The following is a 13,483-nucleotide window of genomic DNA, read 5'->3' as shown; positions in this document are numbered from 1 at the left end:
CACACCTCATTTGTGTTGCACTTCTATTCTTTGTCCCTGATGAAACCCTTTGGGGTGAAACGTGTGGTGTTTGTGTGGAGTTATGTATGGTATAGCTAGGGAGTTGCTTGATTTTACCACCTTTTGTGTGTGATCTATACAGCTTAGCACACACCGGTATGGAGGGAGCTTCAGTCAGTACTTTTGCCCCCTGGTAGTTGTCTTTGTATAGCGTGATAGATCTCCAATACATGGGATCATTACATATTGCTATTTTTTTATTTTTGTATTTATATGGCACCAATATCTTCCATAGTGCTGTACATAGTGCAAAACAAATAGTGTGGAGCATAGTAGATACATGAGACGTTCAAAACTCTGTGCAATCAGGACATTCAGCAATACATGTGTAGATGCATACATTGTTGATGTGCGGTTTGAGAAATCACTAATAATGGTACGCATTAATATGATAAATGATAGCAGAATAAGAAACATTAGGAGGAAATCCCGGCCCTTTAGAGCTTTCAATCCAGAGGGTAGTGGGTTGGAGACACAGGTTAGCGGAGGGGACAGTGAACCTCTAATGCTACCTATAGTTACACATATTACACATAGCAGCAATAAGATTTCATTTTACATATGTTTAGAACTGCAATGAAAACTAACTGAAGATTTCTATTTGGTTACTTTGTTTTATTTCCTGTTGCACGTCTTTGCCATGTGAAATAAAGGCTGAACTGAGCGGTCATTGACAGAACTGCGTAGAGCGTAGTCGTTGACAGAACTGCGATAGCAGCCTAGGCTTACTATAGTGTATGCTTCGCCATGATCTTGTATCTGATTATTCTATCTTGTCGATTTCAGACTCTCTGTCCCGGATTTGACTCCAAACATCGGCTTGTTTTGGTACTTTTTTGCGGAGATGTTTGAGCACTTCAGCCTGTTTTTTGTTTGCATCTTCCAGATTAATGTCTTTTTCTACACAGTGCCACTGAGCATCAAGTTAAAGTAAGTTATGCTGTGGGTTTTTGTTCCCCATGCAAACTAATCTGGAAGCCAACATGCAGCTAATCTTTTTCTTTTTTAAAAACATCTGATCTGTGTGCTTGTTTAGGGTCTGTGGCTGGTACTGTTATTGTTTAAAAGGAAATAAATATGGCAGCCTCCATATGCCTCTCATTTGAGGTTCTTTTATGCTGGGAATACACAATGAGATTTTTCAGTGGATTTAATGTCCGATCTTATTTTCGAACGATTTTTTTTTTATCTTATCAATTTCCATTCACTTCTATAAGAAATCGATCAGAAAAACGATCGAAAATTAGATCGGGCATGTCAGAAATTATCTATCGAAACATCTGCTGAAAAAACGTATGGTGTATTCCCAGCATTAGGGCCCTTTAAGTGGTCTTTTATGCTTTGCAGCAAACATTTGGATTAGAAGATAGTGATATTTTAGTGTCATCCCCTTTTACTGCAGCATACATCCCAGGACCTAGGGGATTGAAGCTTGTCAGTTATTTTCACACGTGCACAGGGTCAATTCTATATGATGTATAGCAAATGCTTAAGTATATGACTTGTTTTAGACGATTTTTACATCTTTTGTGTTTCTTATTGAACTGGGGACATTATTATGTGAGGAGATGTGCAGACTTTTACCGCAGCTCCCGTGTTCCAGCGGCCCTCTCTGGTTCTCTCTAAAAGCCTCATGTAGGTCCTGTAGGTTGGCTCAGTCAGTGCCCTATGACCCGGACATGCATGGCTGCGCATGCGCAGTAGTCAGACGACTTGTGACTGCGCTCTCCGCTCGTCTCCTATGTACACGAGTGGGGCGTGCTGTGTCTCCTATGTACACGAGCGGGGAGTGCTGTGTCTCCTATGTACACGAGTGGGGAGTGCTGTGTCTCCTATGTACATGAGTGGGGGAGTGCTGTAACGGGGCACTCGACCTGACATACTGCGCTTGCGCAGACATGTATGTCAGAGTCAAAGGGCACCAACCGTGCCCATGTATGGGACCAATTGGAGACTTTTAGAAAAAAACTGCGGGGGGCGCTGGCACACAGGATGTGCAGTTAGTCTGCACACCTCCCCACACACTAACATAGGGCCCAGTTTTTATTTACAATTCACCTCAGGTATCCTTTAATAGCAGTGCAGTTTACTAATGGTTCTTTTGTCATTTTTCTCTGTTCCAGAGAGCATCCGATGTTCTTGATGTTTGTCCAGCTGGCTATTATCTGCATCTTCAAGTCCTACCCTACAGTGGGGGACGTGGCACTTTATATGGCTCTACTTCCTATGTGGGCCCATCTTTCCAGGTGTAAGTCTATCATGCTAATTCTATGGCTTAAGGGAGAACTCTAGCCAGGACTCTAGCTAAGGCTGGAGGAAGCTAAAGCAATACTAAAGTGAGCAGAAAAAAAATGTGTGAGATACTTGCCTATGAAGAGGGGAAAAAAAAAACAAGAAAAATTCCTGCAGCACACCGTATGAAGATAAAATCCAGATTGCTTTATTGGTACATCCCAAAAAAAAACAGGCTGGTAGCTGACATATTTGACACACATTTCCTTAGTCATAGCTATATTCATGTTAGTCAATAGCTATATTCATTTTCTCATTTGTTTTATTAAATAAGCCTTAAAATCAAACGGTTTGGCTGCACTGTGTGTAGATAGCTTTAACCAGAATTACAATTGTTGAATCCAGTTTGGGACGTGATGTGTACTTGGTATTCCAGTTCATAATGTCCATCCCTGCATGCATTTTTTATCAACCTCAATTAGTAGAGTAATGTGCCATAGGAAACCAGGGTTCGAATCTTAGCTCTTCCTACTCAGTAAGCCAGCACCTATTCAGTAGGAGACCTTGGGCAAGACTCGCCAACACTGCTACTGCCTATAGAGCACGCCCTAGGGGCTGCAGCTCTGGCAATTAGAGTCCGCCAGGAGAAAGTGACGACATAAATGTTCTGTCTCTAAATTAAGCTTTTCAATATAGTAATCTGAAAGCTCTTATAAAGGGCAATGCAGATCACACTCCATGAGGTTACTTTTCTTGAAGACCCATGTGCCACTTCTATTCCCACTCCGTCATACCACGAAAAGCATCACTTATGAGCAAAGGTACGTGTGTACGGAGTGACAAGCTGAGATTTAGAGTGTAACGGGAGGAACAAGTTCTATTCTACTTACCTGGGGCTTCTTCCAGCCCCCGTAACCTTGCCTGACCCTCGTTTCCCTCCCGATCCACTCTGCTGTGTCCTTCCGTAAGATTGTTAGAGGTAGAGGATCAGCAGGACACCCAGGAAATTTGCATTGTTTAAAATGAGACTCCTCCACATTACTCTAACTTCAGCTGTTCTTCAAACATTGTTCCCGCAACTCTCATAATTTAAAGAGAATCTGTATCGTTAAAATCGCACAAAAGTAAACATACCAGTGCGTTAGGGGACATCTCCTATTACCCTCTGTCACAATTTTGCCGCTCCTCGCCGCATTAAAAGTGGTTAAAAACAGTTTTAAAAAGTTTGTTTATAAACAAACAAAATGGCCACCAAAACAGGAAGTAGATTGATGTACAGTATGTCCACACATAGAAAATACATCCATACACAAGCAGGCTGTATACAGCCATCCTTTTGAATCTCAAGAGATCATTTGTGTGTTTCTTTCCCCCTGCAGCTATCTTCCACTGAAGTGTCAGGCTATTTCTTCCTGCAGAGTGCAGACAGCTCTGCCTGTATGTAATTCCTCAGTATGTGAAAGCCCGGCCAGCTCAGGGGAGGATTTATCCAGCTTGTAAAAGATAATAGAACAGAGAGAAGCTGCACTATTCTAAATATCACACAGGCAATGTGCAGAGAGGGGCCTGGATGGGGGAGTTCATAGCAGAACCACAACACTGAAGAACTTGGCAGCCTTCCAGACACAGGCCTGACAAGTCTGACAAGAGAGAGATAAGTTGATTTATTACAGAGATGGTGATAGTAGAACGTGTTGCAGTAAGCCAGAACACATTAGAATAACTTTTGGAACTTGTAGGATGATAAAAAACAGGATGCAATTTTTGTTACGGAGTCTCTTTAATGTTGACATGAGTTGTACATTTTTGTTTTGCTCTAATACTGCTCTCTCTGCCATTCTTGCAGTCCTGAGAAACATCTTCATAGTGTCCTGTATGATCGTGGTGTGCTCGCTGCTCTTCCCAGTCCTTTGGCACTTGTGGATTTATGCAGGAAGTGCCAACTCTAACTTCTACTATGCCATCACGCTCTCGTTCAATGTGGGCCAGGTGAGTAGTCGCCACTGAGCAAATCTTTATCTGAATCTTCTAGCTGAATGATGATCAATTAAACGTTCATTGTTTAGATCCTTGAGATTTTCTAACCATGCTCAGTCGAAGGCGAAAGACTGACTTATTGAATTGTATAGAGGAGAATGTATATAATGGGTCATTCCATCCTGCCCAGTAAGGATGAGTGAGCAGTTTCAAGAGAAGCAAAACTGTACCTGTGTGTGAACGAGTGGGGGGCTGGTGCAGAGAATGTTGTAGTAATTACTGAGCGCTGCTCTCCATCTGCTGGACACTTCTGAGTTCTCTTCAGAAGCTCTGGCTGTGAAGGTGGTGGTGTCGGGAAGATGGAGTGCAGCACAGCAACTAGAGGTGGGGAGCAGGGATGAGCTACGGATTAAAAACGGATGAAATATGAAAGGGTTTCATTCAGATTTCAACCTCCTAATTATTGCACCTGAATGGGTGTGTGCGGGGGGATTAAATCCGCCCCACAGCGCCTCTGTCGCTGCGTTCCAAGCCACGGCACGTGACTACTACGCTTCCTCCTTCATCCCGGAAGGAGGAAGTGTTTGCAGTCGCATGACGCGGCTTGGAACACAGTGTGGGAGGCGCCGTGGGACGGGTTAAAGAAGGCACCTGCTGGGTAAGTTTGATCCCGCCGCACACACCCGCTCAGGTGCAATAATTAGGACATTGAAATCCGAATGAAACACTTTCAGGTTTCATCCGTTTTTAATCTGTAGCTCATACCTGGTGGTGAGACAAGTAAACTAACGCTCTCATATGGGGTTATAATTTTTGTTTCCTGGCTAATCTCTATAGCCCAGTAAGGTATGTTTTTAACCTTCCAAATAATAGCTGACTACTAGGTTTTTGCAGGAATGTTGTGGGAATGCAGGGTAGCATGCAGTGGAAACCACTTACGAGAGCTCAAAGCGCTGATCCTCTTTATTTTGACAGCTGCTATGCTGCATCCTCTGTATGGCTCCAAATGTGTGCATGTGCGAGTCAGGTAACGCACTAGGAGCTGTACCAGGATGCAGCAGAGCAGCCGGCAGCTGCAGGAGTGAAGTGTACCGCGTCTGGGGCTCTTACAGTGGTTTGCCCCCTGGGAAGGTTCAAGCAAATTTAATTTAAAAAAATCGACCTGGCCAGGTCGGCATCTACTGCGCCTGCGTGAGAGTCGCTCTCTGTTGCACTCACGTGGTCTGGAGTGTACTACGCAGGGGCAGTAGATATTTCCAGCTTGTATCTTTCCTTTAAAGCGTACGTAAAACTCAGATCTCCTCTCTGCTATAAAAGATGAGCAACCGCATAATAACCTTTAAAGAAATGCATTTCTTTGTTATGCCCTGTGCACTCCATGCAATTTCCCATCAGATAGATCGAATCAATTATTTCTGTTTGGTCCGATCTGATTTGCGATCATTTTTCTGATCGATTTCCCAATCACTTGTATTCAAAATCAGTCAGAAAAACATCAGACATCAGATCGGACCGAACGTAAATAATTGATTTGACCCATCTATCTGACAGGAAATTGCATGGTGTGTACCAGGCATCACTGCTGACACAAATCCTGCAATTTATCTGCAGTGTGTCTATTTCCTGCTTTCATGGAAGCAAACATAGGGTTAACATCCTGTGTTTACAAATTAGTTGCTCTGCCAATGCAGCCAGCTGACACAACTGAGAAATCAAATTACAGTAGTGATTAGTCACAGATAAGGGGGATCAGACAGGCTAAACTCTCTAAATACATACAGGGTGCATTTCTGTGTTTTTTCTTCTGTCCTGTGCAAGAGTTCAGGTCCACTTAAATTATCCGTGAAGTATAGTATGATTTATAAATGTTCTTTTCCGCCTCCCCTTTTTAGATCCTCCTGGTGTCTGATTATTTTTATGCCTTCCTCCGGCGAGAGTATCACCTCCATCACGGCCTGTACCTAACCAAGAAGGATGGAACGGAAGCCACCCTCATCTTAAAATAAAAGCCATGCTGGGTCTTGGGATGTGTAAGAGACGGGAGGTGGTGTGATGGGGGGGCAGCGCCCTCCTGTGGAGCAGAAACACAAAGCTCAAGCCTGTCCCTCCTCCGTGTTCTAAAGGACAAGCAAGAGGACTCTATTACTACTTTTTACCGTACAATGATTTTGAACAAGGTCAAGCAGCATGGATTGTCACCCCGCCCCTTCTAACAAACCTGCTGCAACCGAAATCTCTGTTCATCCTGTGAAGCACTGATGAAGTCATCAGACCTGGTATTACTGCAGCGGGACAGGTGGGCAGCAGTACAGACAGACCTGTGTACCCGTTTGTCCAGTATGAAGTGTTTCCTGTTTGTGCCAGCCGGTCCTGTATATTGATGGGGGAGCTGTACGAATACAATACAACCTTGCAGCATGTTTGGACGGAAGGCAGGTGGACACCGGTCTCTGTGATGGAGAAGCTGCTGATGACACCTCCAGGTCCTTACAGGTCTCTTCTGCACCTGAGTTCTCTCCAATACTGATTCACAACTTTTTTTTTTTTTTTTTTTTAAATCAGAACTGGACAAAAATACATAATACAGAGAAAACTGCATGTCAAAAACAGTCCGTTCCAGAGATGCAGGTTACTGATGTCAAATTAAAATTAATATGAGCTTCCTTGTTAGTCTTTCAAGCCACTTATCACATTAAAGGACCAATAGGGAGGCTTTAGAAATGGATTGGGCAGGGTAGGGTCGAGTTGAATGTGTACAGTAAAACATTGACGTTGGGCATCCATGTACAGAGTATGAGAGTTATTGAAAAATATAATGATTTCCCTCTGCGTAGATTAATTTAACATACTTGCAGAAGAACAGGGAACCCTTTGGAACCTATTAGGGGCTCTCTGGACCTTTGTTGCCGCTCATGGACCCTCTGAAGAAATCCAACAAGGTATTAGAGGATTGAAAATCGGGGCTGTGCTCCTTTTCCGGAATGAGCCTGGTTGAACTGCACCTGTGCTTGTATGGCCACACCTGCACAGTAAACTGGAGCCGCTCGTGCACAAGCGGCTCAGTGCTACTGAGCAGACGTACCCGTGCTTGCACGGGTGGAGCACGGCTGCACTCGTGCATGAAGAGGAGTGGGGCGAAGATCTGGAGGGTCCCAGTGGACAGTGGCAGGGAGGGCATTGGAAGCCTCTACAGGATCCAGTGTCTTCTCTTTTCTTTGGTAAATGTCTTCTTACCTGAGGTTCACCTTCGGTTCTCTTTAAGTTCAAAACAAGAGTGACTCTGGGCTCTTAGAAAAAAACAGGGACATTCCTTGAGTATCTTGACATCATAATTCTGCCCCTACTTACTGTCCTAGCAGCAGGGCTATTGGCTGGAGTCAAACCTGTCTCCTGCGCTATTTTTCTGCTGGATCTAGTACTACATGTCCCATAATCCCTGGTGTGACTGATAAGTGCCAATACCTTTCTGATACAAACAAGCAGGTTAGTCAACGACAGTTTGTAGTTCTGCAGGCCATCGAATAATGCCAGAAAGAGCATTAACACAATAACTCGCTCCCGCAGTAATCCCATTACAGTAAAAAGATGATCCTATTTATTTCTGCAACTTTTCTAGGAGAGTACAAGAGAATACAGATGAGCTAAAGCAGGATCTACAATTAACTGTATACATAAATTGATCAGCCACAACCACTGATGGGTGAAGTGCATAACTTTGCCTCATTACAGCGCACCTGCCCAGGGGTGGAATGTATAAGGCAAGCAATGCACAGCCAGTTCTTGCATGTGCTGGGCCAGAAGCAGGAAAAATCAGGGTGTTAGTCTAGTTTAGGGGACCCAGCAGGAAACCATAGAGAACAGTTCTCCAACCACAGCAACCTCTACAGCACAAAGTGTTGTGATTGGCCAAATAGCAGTTCAAGAGGGTGCTGTCCACCTAATCACATTAGCGGAATTTCCCTATGAGTTGCTGTGATTGGAGAACTGTTTCCTGCTTGGACCCCTCAACTAGACTAGTGGGGAAATTGGCAAACATAATGATCTGAGCGACAAACATTAAATTTGAGTTGCAATGACTAGGTGACTTGGTCAACACATCTCCAAAATAGCAGGTCTTGTGGGATGTTCATACATAGGAGGTGGATAGTACCTACAAAAAGTGGTCCAAGGAAGATCAGCTATTGGACTGGCGACAGTAATAGACACCTAAGGGCCCGTTCACACTGCACGCGTTTCCAGCCGCGTTTTGGAAACGCGTGCAGGTGGCCAAAACGCACGACATCAGACATTGCATAGAGTGCAATGTCTGATGTTCACACTGCATGCGTTCCAGACCTGTGCGGTCCGGGAACGCATGCTGCACGCAGATTTTGCAAAAACGCGTGGCTGTCCCATTCACTTTTCAGTGATGGGATCAGCCACGCAACGCACACAAACGCGGATGGCCATGCGTTCGTACGCGTTGCGGTCCGCACGCGTTCCGCACGCATGGCCATCCGCATTTCTGATCTGAACGGGCCCTTACTGGATTGTTCCACAAAAGGCAAGGTTCTTTAGGACAAATTCCTGAAATACTTAATGCTGACCATGTGAGAAGGAAAGTGTAAAAATACATTGCAGCCTGTTGCATACATGGTTGGGAAGCTATGATCCCCCCCCAAAACTTGTTTTCAAAGCACGTTAATGTATGTATTTTACATTTTCAAATTGTTCACGATAGTTAATGTGATCCTTAAAGGACAACAAAAGTGAGAGGTATATGGAGGCTGCCATATTTATTTTCAAGCTATACCAGTTGCCTGGCAGCCCCCATGGTCTATTTGGCTGAAATAGAGTCTGAATCACACCAGAAACAAGCATGTAGCTAATCTTGTCAGACATATTGGGGGCAGAGGATCAGCAAGGACAGCCAGACAACTGGTATTGCTTGAAGGGAAATAATTATGGCAGCCTCCATATCGCTCTCACTTCAGAACAGTTTGTGAGGTGACTGTGAATCCGTAAGGAATATGGAGTTTTTTGAGATATTCTGATTAATTCTAAAAATCATTGTAAATGGGAAAAGAGTTATAATTTCAAATATCCTCTCATTCTTTGTAAACTGAACTCTGCACCCATTGCTTCAGCAACCTGGATCTTTGATGCACTAATCATATTTGACATGCAGTTAATCTCTAATTTGGTATTTTATCATCTTGCTGTTTCTCTTGCCTATGTTGTTGGATGTTTTTCAGTTTCTGTTTTTGTATTGCTTTGTTTTTGTTTTTAACCACAGATACCCGTAATAATGATGATTGTAAATAACATGCACATTCAGTTGGGGGTCCCCAGTGAGGTCCCGGAAGATTTAACTCCGCGCTCTGTTTAAAGTGTTTAACTTGGAGAAGTGCTAACCAACTTTTCCCATGAGGTGACTCCTGGCTAGTGTTGGTGTTTGAAATCGGGGCATTCATGTTAAAGGGAACCAGAGACGAAGCACCCTTGTGTATTTTACCATGTATATCAGTAAGAACATTAGAGAAAACACTTACCATGCTCTCTGTTTCACCCTCACTGCTAAAAGTGTCTGTTATCAGCAGTCACAAGAATCCCAGACTGAGCAATTAAATCTGGCTTTGCTGGGAATGATTATTGCTGAGTCATTATAGCAAAGCCACAAGGGGGCAGGCTTGGGCTTGAAATAACACCACAGAAGACAGACTTAGCTATAATCTTTCTGTAGCAAAGCTAGACGGAGCAGCCTGACTTCTCAGTCGGGGATTCTTATCAGAGGTGATAACAGTCAGATTACACAGAGAACAATGAAACAAAGGGCAGATTAGGTGTTTACTGTCATGTTCCCACTGATTTATAAGGTAAAATACAAGAGGGTGCTCATCTCTGGTTCTCTTTAAATAAAGGCTCCTGGAAAAAAAAGGGCGCTGGGGATTGCCGCTAGTAGAATATTGGTAAAATTACTGCTATTCTACTACTTAATTCCTCTAGTAAAATATCAGTAATCTTAACTGATATTTTACTATGTCTTAAAAACCTACTCTCACACAGAACCCTCCCTCTACCGATGCCTATCCCTAAGCCCTCCCTCTACCAATGCCTATCCCTAAGCCCTCCCTCTACCGATGCCTATCCCTAAGCCCTCCCTCTACCGATGCCTATCCCTAAGCCCTCCCTCTACCGTTGCCTATTCCTAAGCCCTCCCTCTACTGATACTTTGCGGCAAAGAAGGGAAATTTCCGCCCGCAATGCTGCAATTTGCAAATTGGAGAGCTTTGGCGTCTGCAATTTCACTTTGCCGTAAATCACGGCTTTTATAATGGGCGCCTATGGCGACAGCCTTTTTTCCTGTTTCGAAATCGGGATCCTGCATTCAGAAACCCAAATTATGCCGAACACCGCACCGAAGCTGTGGACAGGGTCACTGGAGGCTCACTCACTTGCAGTTCTCACCACGCTTCACGTTTCCGGCTTGGAGAGAGGAAGCATTAGAGTCACGGGAACCACGACGGGGACCGGACCACGTGATGCTGTAGACTAGCTTGGGTATTACAGTGCGGAGTTCTGCATAATTTGGGTTTCTCAATGCAGGATCCTGAATTTAAACACCAACATCTCCTCCTCGCCCACTCATAGGGTAACAGCACCAGTTAATCTGAGCATAGCCACTTGGAAACTTTGTATTAGGACCTCACTGGGGCTAGAAACACGAAGGGGCTTTAAAGAGACACTGAAGTGAAAAAAAAATGATATAATGAATTGGTTGTGTAGTACAGATAATTACTAGAACATTAGTAGCAAAGAAAATATTCTCATATTTTTATTTTCAGTTATATAGTTTTTGTCTTATAACATTGCATAATTCTCTAATAATTGCAGTTTACACACTACTCAGCATTCTAAATTATTTTACAGAGCAGGCCAGTGAACTATTGAACTGTTCTCTGTCACTATTGTTTTTTTTTTCTGCAGACACTTGAGATAATAAGCTTGAGAGGACAGCTCTCTGTGACTTTGAAAGTCATGGAGCTTAATGGCTCTTTTGCATAGATAACGACAGGGGTTTCTTAACTCTTCCTGTACTGGAAACAATATTAGACTTATGTCTCTGCTCCTAATGTTTTATTTCTTAGCTGTACTACACATACCAATCATTATATCATACATTTGTTTCGCTTTTGTGTCTCTTTAATAATGCACTCCTAGCTGCTACATCAAGCCTTTTCTGTATTCACTTCCCCATTTGTATTATGAATAATATTGGTAAGCCTGGCATAACACAAGCCTGCGCCCTCTAGTGGCCAGTAAACCTAGAGTACGATGATCAAATGTTCCTCTACTTCTCGTAACTATAGACTTGATATGTTTGAACAGTCGATCTCCTCTGTTTTGGCCGACCATCTGCTGAATTAACAAATATTTGTTGTACCCAGTGAGCAAATATCCCCAGCCAAACGCCAGGTTCGCCACAACAGATGTCTTCCAGCAAAGATCGGGGAAATGTCATGTATTCATGTAACTACGAGCAATCAGACGTGTACAGCTCATTCTATTCACTGCTGCATCGGCACTCTGTTGCCCAAATACTGTCAGATGTATTCTGTAGAAAAGTCTGCAGGTGGTAGGCCTGATATGCTTGCCAACTTGCAGACTTATTGTAAAAGTCTATGGCAAGATTATGGTAGCACCACAGACTCTTGTACCTAAGATATGTGGGACTATAAGTGTGATTTGGGGTTTAATGGGGTAAGTTTACAATGTACCCTATTCTTTGAGTTAAAAGGCAGTCAATACACTAAGGCCCGGTTCACATTAGCGGTCGCCGTCCGGAATCGCCGTGCCGGACCGCATGCAGAGCGGACGGAACGGACGCACGGCATAGCAATGAAAGCCTATGCGTCCGTTCACATGCGTCCGTTTCGTCCGGACCGGATCCGGACTCCGGCATAAGACCCAACATGCGCTATTTTTTGGTCCGGCTCCTCCGGCAGCCGTATCCGGAGCGGAGCCGGACTGCACCATCCGGCCAATACAAACCAATGAGAACCGGAGAGCGCACAACACACTGGCTAAAAATCCGGATGTTCTACCCCACTTCCTATGCGTACTGAAGCGGCGATTTTGGATGGGGACACATGGGCAAGCATTTTGGAGTGGAGCAGCAGTGATTTTAAACGTGCTGGAGATGTTGGCAGTATGTCGGAGGTGGAGGTGAGTGCTAAACAGCGGAGGGCCTGATTCCACAGGTCCACCTTCTGCTGACCTCCCAGACCCCAACATTTTTATTCCTTTTCTACTATCTTTTGCCAAACGGATCCGGATCGCATCCTGATGAACACCTGATGCAAACTGTCCGGATCCGGTCAGGTCATCCGGTCCGTTTGGCAGAGAACCGCAAGTGTGAACGGGGCCTTAAAGGAAAACTTAAGTCAAAAATAAAAGATGATATTTACTTACCCGGGGCATCCCTCAGCCCCCCGAAGCTGGATGGTGCCCTCGCAGCCCCGCTCCGATTGTCCTGTCCCCGCCGGCGGCTACTTCCAGGTTCAGCGACAGCTGCCGACAGGCTGGGAACGTGGCTGATTTTCCGCGTTCCCAGCCGCTATATCACCCTCTATGCTGCTATAGCGTATAACATATACGCTATAGCAGCATAGAGGGTGATCTAGCAGCTGGGAACGCGGAAAATCAGCCGCGTTCCCAGCCTGTCGGCGGCTGTCACCGAACCCGGAAGTAGCCGCCGCCGGCGGGGACAGGACGATCGGAGCGGGGCTGCGAGGGCACCATCCAGCTTTGTGGGCCTGAGGGATGCCCCGGGTGAGTAAATATCATTTTTTATTTTTGGCTTAAGTTTTCCTTTAAAGGGGAACTGAAGAGAGGTGTATATGGAGGCTGTCATGTTTATTTCCTTTTAGACAATACCAGTTGCCTGGCAGCCCTGCTGATCCTCTGCCTCTAATACTATTAGCCATAGCCCCTGAACAAGCATGCAGCAGATCAGGTGTTTCAGTGGTTCAGACTTATAAGTCTGATCTGACAAGACTAGCTGCATGCTTGTTTTTGGTTTTAATCAGATACTACTGCAGAGAAATAGACCAGCAGGGCTGCCAGGCAACTGGTATTGATTAAAAGGAAATAAACATGACAGCCTCCATATACCTCTCTCTTCAGTTCCCCTTTAAAGGACAACTGACCTATGATGCATATTGGAGGCTGCCAT

The 13,483-nt window shown here is 44.5% G+C and overlaps 1 protein-coding gene across 1 annotated transcript in view; it reads left to right on the top strand.

The window, feature by feature from the left end:
• The window catches only part of PIGU (phosphatidylinositol glycan anchor biosynthesis class U), a 43,148-nt gene extending 30,436 nt beyond the window's left edge, over nt 1-12,712 (top strand). The window contains exons 9-12 of the mRNA XM_068264213.1: nt 847-990; nt 2,184-2,308; nt 4,139-4,281; nt 6,162-12,712. Coding sequence (XP_068120314.1) covers nt 847-990; nt 2,184-2,308; nt 4,139-4,281; nt 6,162-6,275 — 526 coding nt within the window. The 3' untranslated portion in view covers nt 6,276-12,712. The remainder of the gene's footprint in view (nt 1-846; nt 991-2,183; nt 2,309-4,138; nt 4,282-6,161) is intronic.
• The last annotated feature ends 771 nt before the right edge of the window (nt 12,713-13,483 follow it).

The sequence above is a fragment of the Hyperolius riggenbachi genome, chromosome 12, assembly GCF_040937935.1.
Source record: "Hyperolius riggenbachi isolate aHypRig1 chromosome 12, aHypRig1.pri, whole genome shotgun sequence".
Lineage (NCBI taxonomy): Eukaryota > Metazoa > Chordata > Amphibia > Anura > Hyperoliidae > Hyperolius > Hyperolius riggenbachi.
Note: the sequence above shows the minus strand (reverse complement) of the source record. Positions and strands in the feature narration are given on the sequence as shown.